General features: G+C 35.0%; 1 protein-coding gene across 9 annotated transcripts in view; it reads right to left on the bottom strand.

Annotated features, from left to right (window-relative positions):
- The window catches only part of LOC143250856 (calmodulin-binding transcription activator 2-like), a 188657-nt gene that overhangs the window by 73324 nt on the left and 94206 nt on the right, over positions 1-21127 (bottom strand). For all 9 annotated transcript variants that reach the window (XM_076501984.1, XM_076501968.1, XM_076501986.1 and 6 more), the window contains exon 3: positions 2357-2448. In XM_076501984.1, the coding sequence (XP_076358099.1) occupies positions 2357-2448 (92 nt within the window). The remainder of the gene's footprint in view (positions 1-2356; positions 2449-21127) is intronic.

A 21127-nucleotide genomic window follows, 5' to 3' on the forward strand; every position in this document is an offset into this window, starting at 1 on the left:
ACCAAGTAGTGGTATTTGAGTTTCTTTTATTCAGACGTTGAATATGTTATAGTAAAACGATTTTAAAACCATACCAAGTCGTTAACGTCCATGTCGCCACGACTGATTATGCTTTATGTGATTACGGTATATCTTGAAAATAGTCATGCAACGCAGTTTCCATTGTAAATATACTGTGTCATAAGACTGTCAAAGCTGAAAACACACCTCTTTCTAAAATATTTTCCATAATTCATCAAATGTATGAGAGCGATGGCTTCTCAATGCCTATTTCAACAGTCAGTCCGATCGTACAGAAATCACTAGACGTTGTATCGAGCAATTTGACCGGTATGCCTTTGTATAGAATAAAATAGTATGAATACCCATTTCGTTCTCCACTCGCTTGGAGTACGCGATGTTTGAAGGGGCATGTTGTGGAAGTAATTTATCTGCACGTGACTTGTGTCAGTTTTCCATACGGATAGTCTTCTTGATAATGTTGTTTACTGTTGCTCCGGTTACGCAGACGGTTTTTTCCATTAGCATTTGTAGTTGTGAATACTCGCCAGTTACAAGGTGCACAATTTGTTTAGCATGACTGGAGTACGACTTGTTGAAGGTCTCTCTTTGGCTGGGCCTACTACATCAAGTTGATCCACATTCCTTTGTTTTCCAATGCTGCTAAATACAAGGGGATACCTTTGTCTCAATAAAATCTAAATCCCAGCTCTCAACACATCTGTAAGATCTGAGTGCACGAATATATTGCGTCGAAAGAAAAACTTTTGTATACCATTCTCAAAAGTGATATATTTTCGGTGGTATCACCTACGTAATGTCAGGCAATGTCAAAATGTAGTTCTGATACATTCCGTTCCACTGCCACTTTAAATCGATCGGCTATCGTTGTCACGTGGCTTGATGATTTGAATATTCAAATCGTTTTAACATATTGTAATGAACCCACCGTAGAGCATTCACGTCCGAAAATGTAGAACGCAGTTTTTAATGTAATGGACCGCGACCATGAACACTTACAATCACAGTCCCATCATCCTAACCATTGTAAATTGTAAATTCATACCTCTAATTTTTAAATCATCTTTATGCGGTTATATATATCTAGTACATCAATAAACTATAAATAAATGTAGTAGTATATAAATGAAGGAGCAATTTAACCAGAAGAGAAACAGAAATACGTATTGTATACTCTTAAACAAAAAAACAATGTATATACGTGTCCATATAGTAAGAATACATACAGGAGGATGTTCATATTCTGGTAGTAACATATAAAGTTAGTTATTCTATTATAGCGCCCGTAATCCAAAATTAATTAAGCAACAGAGGCAGCCCTATCATATTTAGTAGATAATTTAATGAGACGATGAAAAAGATGATTTCAATAAAACAAATTACTACCAGAGTACGCTTATCGCGAAATTCGCACAATCAACATGCTTACAAACTTCAAGTGGCTACCCCTGATATCAAGTATTGCTTTCAATCATGAAATAACGTGAATAATAGTGCTTGACTTCCAACAGTTGCATTTTACATGCTATCACAAGATATATTTCAGGTCAATGAATGTAGCGAGCAAGCCATACTAATTAAATAAAAGACCAGAAGTGGCCCATAGCCAAAGTCCTACTGTGTGGAAGATGCCTTCTGATTACAAGACCTGTGTACTGTTAGACGAAAGGACAACTTGCTTGAAGAATGTTTCATTTAAAACGCTTCTATGAACACGCCCATGCTACAGCAACAACCAGTCAACTGTTGTTTTATATGTTTATAAGTTTCTCATAACAATCACTACTGGTTGATCCTGCGATTGTACCTTATATTGCACTAGTGTTATTACCAAGATTGTAGTAACGCTTTACTAGAACATTTCTTACATTTAGAGATAAACTAACAGGATTGTTTTCTACTGGTAGTATATCTTTTGATAAGTTTGATGCCGTCTTTATAATGTCACCAGTATGTAACTTGCTCCACCGTACCTCCTGGTACGAATAACTTTCGACAATGGAATCGCCTTTTAAATTACCTCATTACCTGAACTATCGAAACTAATAGCTCTGATGACCAATTCTTGAATTATGGAAGGTATAATATATCAATTAACTTTATATTAATTATTTACATACATTAAATTATATCAAATTTAAGACTGAACTTTCAACGTGTTGGATACCAGTTAAAACAACAATATAAATTATTTGCTTGTTTGTTTTTGTAAGTTTTCGTTAAAAAATTCTAAGAGATGAAAGTAATTTAAAACTCCCATCGACTTTCTGTAAACTCAAAAATTGCTTTTTTACAGAGGATCGGATGATGCTTGGACAAAATGTTGATCACCTACCTCGTTGGTATTCCAACGATGGCGCTGGGAAGAGAAATGATCAACTTTAGGAATAGTCTCCAGGTTGCAAGGTAGTTTCGGTCGGCTTTGATCTGTTATAAAGAAAATAAGATATACAAGAGACAAACACGTTTAAAAGGTTATATGTGCTTTCCAATTTATCAACATTGATATATACACAGAAAACGCCAACTGATAAAGGTATCACTGAAAGCACTTAAAATTAACATACACAAACCTACTAACATCTTTAGTAAATCGATCAAATAACCAAAAAAAAACATTCCATTTCTTAGAGTGATCCTGGTGTTTGAAATGCATCGTGCTACAAAACATTAAAGTAGTATATATATATATGATTTAGAGAGCTGTAAAATCACATATCTCATGTATGTTAAGGCAATGCACGCGTCGATTTGATATATACTGAGGAATTTAAAGCATTTACATATCTACAAAACGTGTACATATTACATATCAATATCATATATATTTTTAATAAAATTGCTAAAGCATCAGATTTTATCAAAGTACACTTATAGTGATCTAATTGTTTATCTAAGACCATATTTTATTTGATAACCAAAATGTACATATCTTTTTGATTCCTACAAGCTTATCGTGGTTTTGGTTTCGACAGGTTTCGTAAGTGCTGATATAAATTCGACGGTCTATAACAAGCACCGTATTTTAACGCATCTATATATATAATATAGTAGTGGATGAATTCCTTACGAAAAAATGCTATATAACTTCAGTCAAAATTTAAGTACAGATCGTATAAAAACCAGATTACAACATAAAATAACGTATATAAATAGTTAAACTCTCACAATGACATTTTTTAAAATTACTGTTAGAATAGTGTGTAAAGGTAAAAATAAGTAATAATATTAACGATATAAAATGGAAATGTTTTACAATGCACAAAATGCTATTATGTTCTGCTCACCACGGGTATCCAAATCCGATTTCTAGCATAATAAATCGGCTACTTCGGGGGTGCATACTATTAAGAAACAGCCTTACAGAAATCGACAGTAAAACATAAGGATAAGTAAATTAATCCATGGTGATCAGTGCATACATCATTAATAAAATCATACGAGGATCAAGTTCGCACGAAATAGTTTTTCTACATACGTTTTACAGCACATCACATCATGCTGGTTTGTCTGCTTTGGATATTCGCGCAAAGTACGCAGACTATACGTGCTAGTTGTCCCAAATTTTTAAATTCATAGACTAAAGGGTTGTTTGGCGTTCATTGGTGCAAAGTAACCAGCCTATCTGCGCCAAACAACCGGTAAAAGGTAAAAAAAAAAGTAAAATTACTAAAATACATAAAAATGAATCATGTTAAACCGAAACAAAGTCCAATTTTCGAAATAAAAATTCAAAAACACAACTGAGGCGAACAGTGTCACCAACGCCAATGACACTGTCCAACGTCAAGGGTGATCCAATGGTAAAAGATGTCTTAAATAATGCCGTCAATCATGGTCGTAACGACGGCACGACAGCAAAATGTGGTCTACTGTGACTTGAGTGTCACACAAACCACACATACACCGGTGCATCAGTCCCAGATAAAAGAAAGCGATGAGTTAAAAAACTGTGACCAATGTGTAGCCTAGCCAGGACAACTTCCTCCTTCCGATCATTACGGAAGCAAGACAGCCAAAGAGCAACAGATCTAATCAGGAAAAACATGTCATCATGTTGCTCACTCCAAGTTGACTGCCAATTGGTGCGAAGAACAGCCTTGAATACAGCACCGTGGTCAATGTATAGGATAGTCACGGCCGTGATACCACCAGAGCAGACAGACTTAGCTGCAATGTCAGTGAACTCTTTCCCGCGAATACCGATGTGGGCCGGTATCCAGAAAAACTGGATAGAAGTGGATGATAGAGAAAAATGGGCCAGTCAGTTTTGAATATCGACATGAACAGGGTAAAAACTAACATGAAGTGATTCCATGGCCAGTAGAGAGCTAAGCGAGTTGGCATAAATAGAACAGTTGGTAAACTATGTGATCCAGAGCAAAAAAAATGGCGTTCAATTTGGTAGTGAACACTGAAACTGTAAAGGGGATTCTGTGTACAACCATTGAACAACAACAAACTATGACAGAAGCTACAGTCACCTGATTTTGAACCATATGTATAAATGGGAATGGAATGATGGTTCGAAAAATGTTTGGCAAATAGAAGGTGGTACTTCCAATCGGGAGTAGCCATCTTCTTCAAATGACTCAAAGAAAGGTCACATTTGGGGATAGTAATAAACTATGATGGGATGGGCTGACGAGTGGATACAGCTATGTTATCCAAGGACAGACTCAATTCATCCAACTGTGTCTGGATACGAAGGTCAAAAGGAACAATAGCAGACAGTATATTTTGAAAAAGCACGGCCCACTAAGGAAGGAAAACACAACCACAGGTGGGATGCTGTGGTAAGGATCGAAGTTTTGAAGCATATAGTAAAGACAGTTGCAAACAATGGTGGTTCATGAGACTCAGTGTACAAACTCTGGACTGGAGAAGTGCAGAAGGTCCCTATGCAGAACCAAAGCCCCTGATGGTGAACAGGGTCCAACATCTTCGTGACTGAGGTCCTGGCAGAGCCATAGACCAGAGAACCATGGCCTAGTTTCAATTGAATGAGGGTACGAAAAAATTTTAATATACAACATCAATCCACTCCCCAAGAGAAAGAAGAAAGGATATGGAGGATGTTCAGTGCCCTTGTACACTTGACACGTAGCTGCTTGATATGTGAAATAAAAATAAGCCCCAAGAACCACGGGAAACACAACTTCTCCAAGACAGAGCTTGAGACCAGGGTAAATACCCCGTTAGCGGCAAAAGTACATGCAAACGATTTTAGAGCAAGGTAAAACCATTTGCTGTGGTCCATTTCAGTAAACGATTGAAAGCAGCCTGTAGCTTCCATTCAATAAACCTCATGTTCGATAACTGACACGAGATGTAAAAGTTGTTGGCATATAGACCATTTGCAACAGTAGGGGTAGTCGTCCACTGATGGCACTAATATTTATAATGGAAAGTGTGACACTCAAGACACAGACCTGAGGGATTCCAAGTTCCTGTGTGAAAGAACGTATTGAACTCACATGGACTTGGAATCACTAGTCCATTACAAATGTTTAATAAAAATGGGCAAATAGCCACACAACCCATATCAGTGGACGTCTTGCAGGGTGCCATACCTCAAGGTAAAAACAAAGAAACAAGATAGTTTACTGATGATGGCAGAATCAAGTTTTGAGGGAGTAGTGAAAGAGGGCCAGTTGGACTGATCCAACTTCCATCAATACAGGCGGGTTGGGTGGCACTGACTACGGCCAGGCCCTCTCAAAATGATAGGAAAATGATCAGTACCCATGGGCTAATGTCAACCCTTCAAGAAAAGTAAGAGAAAAGTGAAGGGGACCAGATAGGAAGATCAATAACAGTAAAAGACCGACTGGGTGCTTGAAAATAAGTATAAAAGCCAGTACTTAAAAAGAGAAAGGTTGTGATCCAATAGCATACACTCTATGGAACAATCCCTTTCATCAATATAAGCACAATCCCAGAGGGGATTATGTTAATTAAAATCCCCCAGTATTAAAAAGGAAGAAGGAGACGGTAACTGCTCAATAAAGGCATCAAGCTCTGACTGATCAAACGCATCTTCAGGTGCCAGGTAGAGAAAATAAATAGTGACAGTACAACCCAAGGAAACAGGAATGGTTATAGCCTCCAAGGGTATACCGAGTGGCGAAGACAGGGTGGACACATGCTGATCGACCAGCAGTGCCACCCCTCCATGCACTCTTCCATCACATGACCTGTCATTTCTGTACAAATAAAACTGCCAAAAAGTGACTGCATCAGCAGGTTTCACAAACGTTTCCTGTAAGGAGAGAGACACAGGATGGTAAGAACAAGTCCCATCTTTAATGTCATTTACATTCGAATGAAAATCCCAACAGTTCCACTGTATCAAAGTGGACATTTTTTATGTGGAGGAGAATGGTGTGGGTAGCCTTTCTATTTTCGACCATGTTTTTCTTCTTTATTGGACAGAGATTTATCGACCTCGATGAACTATGACCTGGGTCGAGTAGGCAGTTCTTTATCTGTAAAGAAATATTCTTGCGACTGAGGGCGTGATTGAATAATCGTTTTTTATCCCAGAGGTGCAAAAGAGTATGGACCCGAGGAAACACCTGAACCAGAAGTCAACGAAAGTGGACCTCGACAGTCACTGGAAAGAGTGTCGGGGACAGAAATGGAAAAAGACGGAGATTAGTCAACTATTTTAACCATGGAGCACAAAAGACTTTTCAGATGTTTTGCCAATGCCTCTGCTAAAGGTACAGAGAGATCTGTCTGCACTCCTACTGTGGCAATGGAATGGTTTGTTTGTTTTTTGAAATCTCACGCAAAGCTACACGAAGGCTATCTGCACAAGTCATCCCAAACTTAGAGGTGTAAGACTAAAGGCAGCTAGTCATCACCACTCACTGCCAACTCTTCAGCTACTCTTTTACCAACGAATAATGGGATCGGCTGAAAGAGCAAGCGTGTTTGGCGTGACGGGTATTCCAACTCGCGACCCTCGCATTATGAATCGAGAGCTCTTTTCACCTGGCCATGCCAAGCCAGCAGTGGAACAAAGTGCAGCAGCATATGTTTGAAATAGTGGAGGTTAAATAACTTCTGAACCTCTGGGTAGGAGATATTGTTTATAGTCTTCAACTGCTACACCTCTTTCTCCTCCACCCACTTAGGGCAAGAAATAGAGTGAGAGGGGTGTGACCCCCTACATTTAACACAGTGTGGATTCAGTTCGTACTTGTAGGCGTCATGGTCTTTACTACCACAACGAGCACATGTTAAGCAACCACGATATGATGTCCTCGAGTGATCAAACCACTGACAATGGAAACGTTTAAGAGAGTTTGAAATGTATGGCCATACCTTACAGTTCAAATAACCTGCTTTGACTGTGGCAGGAGGACTTGGTGATATAAACGTCAATATCAGAACATTGGTAGGCACATAATTCCGTCTTTGCGAGTGGAGATTCGGCGCACCAAAGAAACGTCTTGGTTGGAGAAACCAGCGAGGATCTCTGACTCGGAAATCTTTTTTTAAATACTCTCAACTATAACTCCTCTGGATGAATTCAAAGTTGCATGGGGAGTAACCTCGATGGATATATCCCCAATGGCTTTTGATTTCAAGAGGAATTTGGTATGTTGTGGTGATGATTTTTCCACTAAAATGTCTCCAGAGCTTAACTTCTTTATTGACCTGGAGAAGACAGCACGCCCCTCTAAGTCCTTTTGAATAAAAGAGAGAGACATCTGCCATAAGGATTTCTTAGATAAGGAATACATAATTAGAAATCGAGGTACAGAATCTTACTGTGATGGTAACTGTACAACATTGTTCCATGAATGGGCGTTTTCCAATAATATTTTTCCATTTTTTTTCATTTTTATGTATTTTTCGTGAATGGGAGTAACCATAATACAGGAAATACATTTCAGCGCCAACTGACTCCATCCACCATTAAGGCCTGCGATGGGACGCACTACAATGTCAAACAAGAACATTGCAGCAACACCAGGGTTTTGTGAGCACCATACCCAAACACTAACATCAAACACAATGTCAACAACACCTGCTAAGAACGTCCAACACTGGTAGTCAGTTGATCCTAGCCCATTGACCCTGGGGTGTCCCCCTCAAGGCTGCTCGTCTACAGGAATTCAAAGCCAAAGTGGTGTGTTAAGATTGGACCCCTCAACCACCAGGATCCTCTCCTCGCCTTCACGGGTCGCTAACCACGGAAAACACGTGAGTGGATATTTAGATCCCAGAGGAGGTAAACTGAAACTACATAACCTTATCTGGGAGATTCCCAGAACGTACAGGAATTCACCTCGACGAGTAGACTAGAGGGAAGGCAGCAAGTAAACATAACGAACATCAATTATTAGGCAATCATAAGAGAAGACTGCGATTTTATTGTCACTCTTATAATGCATACACGGCACAACATTCACAGAACGATTCTGTGATAGCATGACGTGAAATATGGAGTTCAGTTACAGCTTGGTGATGTATCTGCTAGGCCCCCTAAGAAGATTAACAAAAATCATAATTACTATGTTCACATTCGTGACAAACCTGTTTAAGTGACATGACAAAACCAAGTAAAGAGTTATTATAGCTTACATGAATTAAAAATATAATAAAAATAGCTCTCAATAATATTAGTCGATCGCATTATACAATATAAGTTTATAATACTTGAACACAATTCTGAGTTTATCAAAATTGAAGAGATATGTATATTCATACATTTTCCAAGACGTCTTTCACAGTAATACCAGGTCACTGAAACTTCATTTATAGAATTCTTATAGATATACACCTCAAGTTGCTAAAGTTCTTCAAATGGATGTGGCTGAAGTAAAATATACCCACGCTTCACTGAATTTTCATGAAGTAATCGGGCACGTCTTATCAGTTTCCGAGGTATTTACAAACTTCCAAACTCTTGTGGGTTCTGTGTGTGTGTATATATATACACACACACACACACACACACATATAAATATATAACTGCGCGCGCAACAGCAAAAATAGTAACATGAAAGGCTATATATCCAAAGCCTAATTTATTTGTAAAGTTATATCTCTAGTATCATATAAGCAACAACTAATGTCAGTCTATGAGCTAGACGTTGTCTGAAAACACACGCTACATGATAACATCAGAAATGTGGTGATAAATTTTATAGCCTTGTGAATACTTGTCACGCACGTGAAATCACCATCAAATAAGAATCTCATATTCGAACCTAACTTTCACTTTCGTGGGTCCATGTATTTAATAAAGAAAATGTATGCTGAACTAATTATTTGGGTATACGCATATATTACTGAGAAAAACACGAACTTCCAGAAAATTAAGCAGCAACGTTGCAGAAGGGAGGGGAGAACAGGTTATCATAACGTAATAACTTCCATTAAAAGAAGGTTTTGAAAACATTATCTTATTAGTTTATTTTATTGGGATTTTTGGCTTTTATAATGATTCTCACACCTCCCTTCCTGCGAAAATGAATTACTAAGAAAAAACGACCTTGATTGCATATTATGTGAATAATAATGTGTGAGTTTTAAACACACAATACAATCGAAGTATATATTTTATAACGTATTTTAATACCATATTCATGTCTTAATAACCGCGTAATGTGTGACCAAAAATATTTCACCATTTTAACGTTATGACACCAGCTCTTGACGTAGCGGCATCACGGTGCCTGACGCTAGTTTCTGAGAAAAAGTGATGGTGTGGTCTGAGAGACCTCTAACAGTGGACACAGGGATCACAAATAGTGCGTTTGTTCTTTGATACCCTGATTATTTGGTTAAAGAATATAACTTCGGGTGTAAACTGAATTTTTTGTATACAAATTTTTGGTTTTGAAGTATCGGAACTCATCTTCATTTTCAAAGTAAGATACACATCAATCTGAAAAATAAAAACACTTGAAATTGCGAATCTTCATGTTAATAATTCTTTGCTAAATCTTTAGGGTTAGATTTTTCTTATATCTTCATGGTACACTGATCCCTTACCGGTGCATGACATAATGATAACAAACATTCGTTTACTAAGTTCTTTCACACAAAAGTTTATTGCAAGGTAAACGTGAAAATCTAGCAAATTCAAATAGATGTTTATATTGATCTGTATGAAAGGAAAGGAATATCTTAAACATACCCTGAGACAGAGAAAATGTACATATAGAAATATTATACGAAATTTCAACAAATAGCAGCGCGTTATTCTAATAAACAAATCATAAGCTGACATTTATTGAAAACCTACAAAACACACGGAAGCGTGTTGTGCGGGCAAAGCAAACCTGCTATAGGAAATAGTGAGTGTTATTAACAAAAGTGATAATTTAGCAATTATAACTAATTGTCATCGCAGGATGTAGTAATCCAAACCATCGCATAGTTTCCGTAGATGTGCTAAACTAGACCTGTTACTTCACATACCAAATTTAAAGGCAATCTACTGAGAAATACCTAAGATATTAAATCTCCAATTTTGGTTTTCTTCTTTCTTCACACCGAAAGTAGAGACTTTAGAGAAAAAAAAATACTTAACTTTTACGGATTTTTTTATTTCATGTTTGGTACACATATCTTTTCACTCTACAATTAGAAGTCTCGTTTGGAGTGCAAAGTTATTCAACAACAACAACTCATATTTGACTAATATATTTGCGCACGTCTACGCAAAAAAAAAAAAAAAAAATTCACTATCAGTCTAACATTTTTACTACAGCTTCACTTAAGAGTAAAAGTAGACCAATTTTAGTTTTTTGTCATCCGAATTAAAGACGGCTGATTTAAAGCAGCAAAACTATAAGATGAAAGGACGTACAGATAAATAAGTATTGGTTAGCCATGCAAACTAAATTAGCAGTTTCCAGCTGAAGTTTTCAAAAAAAAAATCAAGTGGACGGTTCTTATTGATTATTCATTGCCAATGTTTCAGCCCAAAATATACTAAATTCATGAAAGTATCTTAATTAAAAATCGTTTAACGTCACGTGATATTAGCTTGAGCAATCAGAATAAATAATGATGATAGATACGGCTGTACCAATTGCATAGGCGTGATGATAAGAAAGTGTTAACCTAAATTCCATGGCGTTACGATAAAAAAAAAAGCTATTAACACTATTTGAGAGAGGAAAACTATTACCATATATTTTTAAAAAATGTTTGGTTCTCTAAAGTATAGGTTTGTTCCGAATACTAGGGTTACGAACGTAAAGCTAATGTGGGTTACTACTACTGTGTGTCACTTTCTTATTTGTTGTGATTTGTTGGTGTGTACTAACACAAAGTAATGATTTCCAATGAAAAACACCTTAGATGTGAAAAAGGTGCACTGAGAAAAGAAAAGAAAACTGAATGTGCGACTTAAAAGAACGAAAATGAATCAAAATTGGCAGTCAAACCGATAGTTACACTTATAACACTAATAATAATTTTATAGTAAATATCCATTCATTAGTTAGCTTGGTCGTGTATTTTGTTCTAGCTACCATCATACCTCAAGTTGAACAAAGTTCATTCCTTTAGATAAGGTATCAAAAGACTTTACAGCAAAGTTTCAGTAGGTTTTGAAGGCAGCATGTATACTACATAATCTGTTAAAAAAAACAAACAAAGTAGAAACAGACCTTCTTGATGACGAGAAACCCACTTGAAATAAAAATGTATCTCAGAATGGCTGGTATGGGTATTAAAACTTTTATTGATAAGCAGAGAACAACGCTTCGACCTTCCTAAGTCATTTTCAGGTTAACCAAGAAATGACATATCTGTATGTCAGATGTAAGGACTGTCTGGTACTGAAGCAAATAGCGGATAAAATGTGAAGCTCACGAAGTATTAATTACATGTTTTCTTTCCTTCTATGTTGCTGGTAAAAAAACACTTAATTAATTAACTTTGCAGTAGAAGCAGGTATAGCAGGAAACAGTGAACTTAAGCTATTTGCTCCTTATGATTTTTCAGTAATCGTTAGTCAAGCACAAGTAAGCCTAAGCTAGTTTCTCTCTTAGTCTCGGACACTCCTACGTGTTTATTAACAAACAATTATAACAAGAAGCAACTGTTCGACGAAAGCGAATAATGGAAATAAATACACACACATATATTTGACTCGAACGTTCAAGCACAACTAAAACGAGTATATTTAACACTACGTAATTCTATTGTTGTTGTTTTTTCAAAACCCAGTAATGTACAAACTATATTAACAATGCTACTATTATGTTAAATATCGCAAAGAGCGGACAACTAGTTTAAACTAATGCTTTTCGTCATCTTACCAAGAATTCAGAGTCAAATCCCTATAGTGAATGGAGGCGACTTAAAAAAAGCTATGGAACAAGTACACTAATCACCTATGGTAAAAGAGAAAAAATACTTTAACATATACATAGAAGTACATTACTTACTGTCAGACACGAGATGCACAACGTTATAGAGTATGTAAGTTATACATGTAATTTATTCTGAAAAATCAATACAACACACAATACTGTATACACAGTATCAAATACGTGCATCACGTACATATATTTCAGTTGCGTGCCCTGATTAGACAAACAGAAGTTACGAATTATATCCTGAAACAAACAAATTCTACTTTCGTCGACTCCTGTTATCTCCCGACTATTTCAGACATGTGAGAATTAGACTGTAAATACAGAGGTAATTGCACACGGAAGGCACGCAACAACAAAATTTGTCAAAATTATATGTGCAGATACACATACACAAGTAAATACATACATGCGTGTGTACATACAAACTGAATACAACGAATATTTACACGAAGCATGAACAAAAAAACAACTCAACATTTGTTTTAACTATTTTACACGTTATTCCATACAGCGTGAATAAATGGAGTAAAGACAGCAGAAGGCTTGTACAAAACTATAAAAAATTGTTTTTTTAAACACAAATAATATCATACTCAAATGAAGATTACTTAATAATTAAAACACGAAAAATATAATAGTATACAACTGTCTCTCCTGAATAGTTATCTATATATTTCAAAAACACTTCTGTAATCGAAATACAAGTTTTAAATAAATTGCAAACATAATTAAGACATAGCAAATTACAATTGTACAGTGCTGCAGCTTTTACACAAACAGATCACACAACAATGGTAAATACAAAATTATTGTTGTGCGTTGGGTTTTTAGAAGGGCTAGTTTCTAAATGAGTGAGACATTAAACTCGCCGCAATATTATTTACATACTTAAAGAAACTTAGATTACTAAATGGTGAATTAAAAAGGAATAAAAAGCCATACAAGTATTATATACACGTTACCATTACAAGTAATAAGAGCATTTGCAAAATTTAAATATGATGTAGGGATGACAATGCCAAAAAGTATTGAAACATGGTCGGGATGAACATACAAATCAATAAATACTTGCTCTTTTTGATACCCTGAATATTAATTTATATTATTATTTATTTATTTTTGCTGTTTGTCCAATGAAAAGTCACAAACGGTCGTTATATAAGAACAATTTATGTTGCCGTCATGCAACTAGAAATATAACTGTTATTTATAAAACATAGAATTGTATATACTTATAAACTGAACTTACTACTAAAGCGTAGTTTTCCATTATACTCTTTCTCTAGAAAAACGTGTTGTAAAAAACACTGGATAATGGCAGTTAGCTGCTCCACTAAGGAAGTAACTGAACTTTAGCAGTTGTTTGTAAGCATCATTGAGTAATAAGTTAAATGCGATTACTATTGTTTTCTCGGCCCATTCCTACTTACCAGTACTACATAGTTTAGCAATATAGCTTATTCCATGCACTTTTGAAGTGGTTTTCTATGGTACTAAAGCCATAGCGAAAACCTTTTTTTTTGGGGCTAGCGTAAGAAAATAAAAAGTAAAGATGAGTAATTAGCTACTTCCCAGTTTTTCACCGGAACAATACCTTCAACAGGATTAGGAGTCTGGCAAGTTGCGAAACAAGCAATAATGACAATTAAGTGCTCAAATAAAGCTATAACTTAACTTTAGCAATTATATGTAAACATCATAAAATAACAGACTGAATGCGGTATTTTTCTCGGCCAATCTTTATATACTAAACAGTACCATACTTAGTGATAAAAGACATTACTGTATTTCTTTTGTTTGCTGTCCCAAGCTGTGCTGGTGTCTTTTTAAAATTTTAAAGAGCAAAAACTTCAATCCACAGAAAAGGGTGCGGCAAATCAAAGAGTATATCATATCTCTAATATATATGTTTTTAAATTTACCTTTGGTGAAAATGGTTTTATTTGTTCGTTAATAAAGCACAAAGCTTTATAATGAGTTACCTTTGCACTACACACCACGTGTACTAAAACCTGGTTTTTGCTGTATACACCTCCAGATTTATCGCTAAGCTACTAGGAAGTGTGTAAAGAAATCTGTAAATAATCATTATATAAATGATCCACTGTATAATACGAATTAAATATTAGGCGCTATGCCATAACATTATTGACATACCTAAATTAATTTAGGTTTCTATATAGTAAATTAAAAAGTGCTTAAATATCCCATAAAGAAAACAAACTTGTAACTCGATATTCGCACATTCACAGATACTTTTATCGACCAGTGCCTCAGTTAACTTGCAGTAAAATATTGGAAAATATTTAACCGTGTTTTTAATCACTGCATACTCGATAGTTATCGAAATGCACGCAAACAAACGTATCAAATATTTATGGGTAAGCGAAATTAGATCTCTTCTAAACATTAGTTGCATTTCTAATTAAATTATATACAATAGCGTGAATCAAATAACATTATCATTAAGAGTGAAAAAATAATGATTCGGAAACAATGCTGTTCCTTCTAGTTAATAATATTCTATCAAATATTCTTGTCAAAAGTAATGATCTTATACGCGACGATAAGTCTTAAAGTTTCATGATCATTTCTTAATAAAATTAACTACTGATTACTGAGTCCAAACCCCAGATCGTTTGTATACAATCAGCAACACCCCTATTGGTGATTAAATTCCAGCCTTTTTGAGTTTGTTTTTTCCAGTCTAAACACAGGCTGTTTATCTATATATAACGTAAATGTTCAGAAGAAACCAGCTTTTTGTTTCTCTCTAAAAACAGTACAAGTCAACTACAAGAGTCCCACTGGTAAAAAAAAAATAATAAAAAATACAGTACTATTAATCTATTTTCTATTAAAAGTTGTGCTAATATCATAGTTAATTAATTTTAAGGTAATGAATTCGCCCAATTCAGATGATCTTTGAAGGAATATTCCAACATAAAAGAAGCAAGACAATAAAAGGCAAGGTTTACTATGCTTTATACCAACCAAACCATGAAGGCCTACAAAGCCTAATCATACCACAGAAATGAGCTAAGAATATCACCTTACCAACCTGATCCACGTATCTAACACATAGGGAAGGTCATGCAACTGACAATATTGATCATATGTCAATTCAAAGTGTATGTTCTAATACAAATTTTACAAAATATAAATTTTAACAAGAAAATCTTATTCCTGTGAGCTATTAAAATGATAAATTATGACTTTCCAATATTTCCATTTTTTTAAATTCGACCACCTTCATATATAATGTGGAATACTTGTTTCCTTGCTTGTCTGTTGATTTCCAAGCGAAGCTACTAGAGGGCTATCTGCACTAGCCGTCCCTAATTTAAAAGTGTGTGTGTGTTTTCTTATAGCAAAGCCACATCGGGCTATCTGCTGAGCCCACTGAGGGAAATCGAACCCCTGATTTTAGCGTTGAAAATCTGTAGACTTACCGCTGTACTAGCGGAGGCAAATTTATAAGTGATAAATGGAAGAGAAGGCAGCTAGTCAACACCATATCCTACTTGCTATGGACTTACTATTAACCACCAGGTTTTTACATTACTATTTGCTAGGCCCCACTAGCTTTCCAATTTAAATCAAGTTAAATGAAGCTTGATTTCAAGAAACAGGAAAAGAAAAAATTTTTTTTAGTAAATTAGCAGAACCAATTTCATGTTACAGTACATGAAAAAAGTAAATAAATGCTCGTTTGATCTAACATGCACTGATAATTACCTATAATGATTTATAAATGCAGCCTTAATCAATATAATAAAATCCGCATTTTACGTAGCAGTTTTATACGTAACTTAAGATTAATATAATTCGGCCCTGCTTAAAATGCCCCGATCTTGAGCATTATCATAACGATAAAGTCAGAATTCTAAAGTTATGTATTAAAAGAACGTATCATATATAAAATGTTGTACACTTTCATACAAATAATCTCAAATGATAAACCTGAAATGAAATCGGACTGTTTTCAAGATTTTATTGATAAGCCAGCATAAAGGTCAAAACAAATTTTATGAAGCATTTTCTATTATTTGCACATACATCTATTTATAGGTTTGTGTGCGCAATAATTTTAGTCATGATTTAAGAACTCTTCAAGGAATAAGTTTTGTTAACTTTCGTTTACAAAACGTCACATTTGTGTTATAAAATGTTACTACAACTGTAATACCCTGCGGTGGAATTTTCTAAACTAATGTTTATTGAATACACCTTATTTAAAGGCTTACAAAAATGACAAAATTCGGTAAAACAGAAAATGTACAAGTTTTCACCACTCTTAGACTGTAACGCCATCTGATTAAATCAATACAGATGAAATCTAATTAAGTTATTCTTTATTTATGGTGTTTAGCAAGGCAAATTTCACCTTCTTTCCTTGATAAACAAAAAAACTTATTCCTGTCAGCAATTTCTAAAGATTCGCTAAGCAGTACTGACGACTCTATTTTTAGAATGTTCAATATAATTCATAAGTAGGCAATTTTTTTTCCTCCAATAATGTAATTTTATACTCAGATCTGTATAATATTATGAAACCAAAAACTGGCAAAATTCATTTCAGACGAGCGCACGCCATTTTATCATACTAATAAAAATTCGTTTCCCACGTTGAAAACAAGATCGTCGATATTACATGACCAAATCTGGGCTTAATTGTTTGTTTATGACGCAAAGTATCTTTGCTTTGTCAACCTTGGGTATGACACCTCGATTCTTGGAACTTTAAAATGAATAATGCGTTTCCAAAAATTACCATGTGATAAGCCTTTAGGTTGTCTTACGAACTGATTTATACATAATAAAATAGATCTAACTGGAATAAGAGTTTGGTGGCAACTTTAACTTAGTACAACCTTCTACAGGTTATTCTAAACACTTTACATCACTTTGAAGTTCTATACACCTTAAACATGTTTTCTTAAACTTATTTCACAATTATATGAATTGCTCCATCAAGGTAAAGTTACCATGAGAAGGTAACAACTTACAATATATTGTTAACTCTGAAGTAATTCCTCAATGCATAATACGATTTTATGAATTTATGTGCTTCGCAAGACTGTGTTAAAAAAAATTTACTGATTTGTTTGATTCAGAAATTTGCGCAATGCTACTCAAGGGCTATCTGCGTTAGCCGCTTGAATTTTGAACTGATATAGACTGTAGAGGGCAAGTCAATAGCATCTACCACCAAAGTTTGGGTTATTCTAACTGAACAAATGGCCTTTGAGGGTCACTCCTATAACATACATATGGATCTAAAGTATGGAGTGCGATTTTGCGGCAGTTAGGTGCATACCATGGAGAGTAGAAATTACAGTCTAACTCCAAGAACACGCCTGGCCTCATACAAAAAGGATATAGTGAACTGCTGTGAATTTGTTCATTCTGTTAGAAAGTAAGACAATGATACCAGGTGATGGATAAAGTTTATACTGGTTTCCTAAATGACCAAACTTGTGTCTTAGAATTTAGTCTCTCGCGTAAAGCGGCACCTAATGTCTGTGATTTAACTTTCAACATTAATATTTGTGATATATTGGGTAAAAAGGCTCAAAGCTACACAATGGACTATCTGTGCTCTGCCAATCAGGGGTAATGAAACTCAATTTTTTGGTTTTTAGCTATCAGACATACCGTTGAGCCATAGGAGAGCACAGACAAAAATATCGCTGACAGCAAGAGTACCCAATGAACGTTATAAGTAAGAACATTTTAGTTAATTACGAATATTTAGTAACAAATTCATTTGAGTTATACGTATGTAGGTAACTTGCTCTGATTAGAAGTTAACGATTTGAGAATATGTAGGATAAATCTATAAGAAGTGTTCGTATACACCAGTATACACCGACCAACTATATAAAGTAAAATAATACGGAAGACTTGAAACTTATGATAATTTTAAAATCAAATGAAACATAATATACAAATATGCAAGTGACCAATTATTAAAGGCCTGGCACGACCAGGCAGTTGGGACGCTTGACTCGCAATCTCACGGTCACAGATTCGAATCCCCGTCTCGACAAACATGCTAACCCTTTCAGCCGTTGGAGCGTTATAATGTATCGTCGGTAAAATAGTAGTCCAAGACTTAGCAATGAGTAGTGATGACTAGTTGCCTTCCCTTTAGTGTTTCATTACTAAATAAGCTAGGTGATAATTTTTCTATGAAGTGGTTTGGTATTCACAAAATAACATGCGGATTGGATAAACGGAAATGTTACACAGGTTATTAAAAAAAACATATTTTCTATATACTGTATCAAACTTATAGTTAAAACTAATGTTGATCATTAATGCAAATAATATGTTTTGAGTGTAACCCAGCAGGGTGGTGTTTTTCAACTATACTCTGACCACCACATGACCACGACTTTGTTACAACAGATACATTTCTTACTCAAGGAATCGAATTATTGAAATTAAGATATAGTTTGTCTGTCGTCAGCAAGTTACTTATACTTGCCAAAAGTCCATTTTAAAGGTTTTGGACCGTTTGTTTGTAGTTAAGTACAAAGCTACACGAAGAGCTATCTGTACCGTGCCCACACCGAGTATGGAAACCCGGATTTTAAACATTATAAGTCAGCAGACTTGCTGCTGTGTCACTGGGGAAGGGCATCATACAATTGGGTTTGGGGAGAATTGACTGAACCAGAAAATAAGATAAATCTCTCTTTGAAATAATGTCAATTGAAAACTACCGAACAGCGTGTGATACACTAAATACAATGTTACTTAGTAAACAGTAGTTTCCTGGTGGGTCATGATAAAGCTTGCTTCTGTCTTCGACTGGTTGCACTTTTCTCATTATCAAAGTTCTGTTGGTCAGTATTGCACCAATAATGTACGTTTTTCGTTCACTGATTAGTATTATTATTTTCTTGGCTAGAAAGCTAACCTGTTTCATGTTTTTGTTCTTGGCCATTGATTGGTTTGAAAAGAATGTTTAGCTTGCTCTTTTTCACTACCCGTAAAGCATTTTATGTGCCACGCGCAAGACAGTTTATCATTTTCACCATATGAACTTCTCACTGGTACTAAGATAAATAATTGGATTTAAATATTGATATCTGGTAAAAATTACTTTTGTTCATGGAGAATTTACGTGTTTTTAACAAATCTCAAAAAATACGTGTATGATATCATTAATATGTATTCTCACTAAGCACTTAAATGCCTCAAAGTGAGTCTACAGAATCTTAAAAATAGGTTTTGCAGTTTCTTAAGAACAACTAGTGTTCCATAACAAACCCGAAATAATGGAAATATTTTTTGTGTTGTTATGTGACAAGCTGCAAAATGGACTATCGGAGTTGTACCTAATATGAGTATCAACAACTGATTTTTAGCGTTATAACACCTCAGATTCACCGTCCAGCCACCGGGATAGGGTGGAACATAAAAGAATATATTTATAATAGTTAGATACGTAATTTTCGTTATTTTTATGCTTTTTTTGTTTTAAAATCATTATGCATCTTAAATAGCTTTATTTATAGAGAAAGACAAACAAGGGGATTCCTCCCCAAAAACAAAACACTCACACACAAAACAATTCATCTTTCATGTTGTATAAATACTAAAACAGTTAAAAACATTAAATAAATATACAAGATTTTAAGGCAATTAACATATTTTGAATAATTTATTTCACACTTTTAAACTTGATTACAATGTTTCATAAGTATGGTTATTGGTTGTGTTTATTTGTTTGTTATTATGCACAAAGCTACACAAAGGGCCATGTGTGCTCTGCCCACCACGTGTATCGAAATCCGGTTTTTAGCAGTACTAGTCCGCAGACATACCACTGTATCACTGATGAGGGGTGATTAAGTTCCATTTCTAGTTCTGTTTTTTGTTAAATGCAAGAATACACAGTGACTTATCTGTTCTCTGCCCACCACGAGTATAGAAACCTGTTTTTTAGCGTCCTAAATCTATAAGCTTATCACTGCGCTATTAAGAGCTCTCAGTTCTGTTTGTGAGCAGATTCAGTTTCTAATGTATCTCATTAAATTCGATTTCCTGAAAGCACAGATCATTGAAGCATAAACATAAAACGAATTTCTAATCGCAGTTTCTGTTATTTTCGATGCAGCCCGCACTCTTGAGGTTTTCTAATCATGCTACAAAATCTAGATTTTATAAATAAAAAAATATTAAAAGTAAAAAATATTAAAACTGTACTTTGGTCTCTCTTATTTTCTTGAACATGTTAGATCGTAGATTATTACCCTTGTACCAAATTTTATCTAAAAATTAAAATACAGTAAGAAGAATTCATCAAGATACGAATTCACCATATATTTGGAGAGATTTTCAGTCGAGGTTGTAAAACACGTGTTATAGTTAAATCGATGTCCTACAACAGAGCTACGATCATAAAGTACAGCACCCATTTCGGGAGACTGGTTAAAAAGACGAAAGTGTAAATGTTTTTGTCTCAATATGTAACACAAAGAAAATAGTACAGAAATAGAAAAATATATTACTTTTTCTTTCAATTACTTAAACAGCTAACAATAACAACAATGGGGGAAATGTTTACAGAACAAGAGGGTATCTTCAATAGCCGCGGCTCTAATAAGATCACAAATCGGTCAATTGATGGCGCTACGAGCTGAGAACTCAAAAGACATTGTGTGATTCTTGATGATGAACCTAAAGATGACCTAGGAGGTAGAAACGTTGTTCTCTGCTTACCAATAAAAGTGTTG

This window comes from Tachypleus tridentatus, chromosome 1 (genome assembly GCF_004210375.1).
Source record: "Tachypleus tridentatus isolate NWPU-2018 chromosome 1, ASM421037v1, whole genome shotgun sequence".
Taxonomy (NCBI): domain Eukaryota; kingdom Metazoa; phylum Arthropoda; class Merostomata; order Xiphosura; family Limulidae; genus Tachypleus; species Tachypleus tridentatus.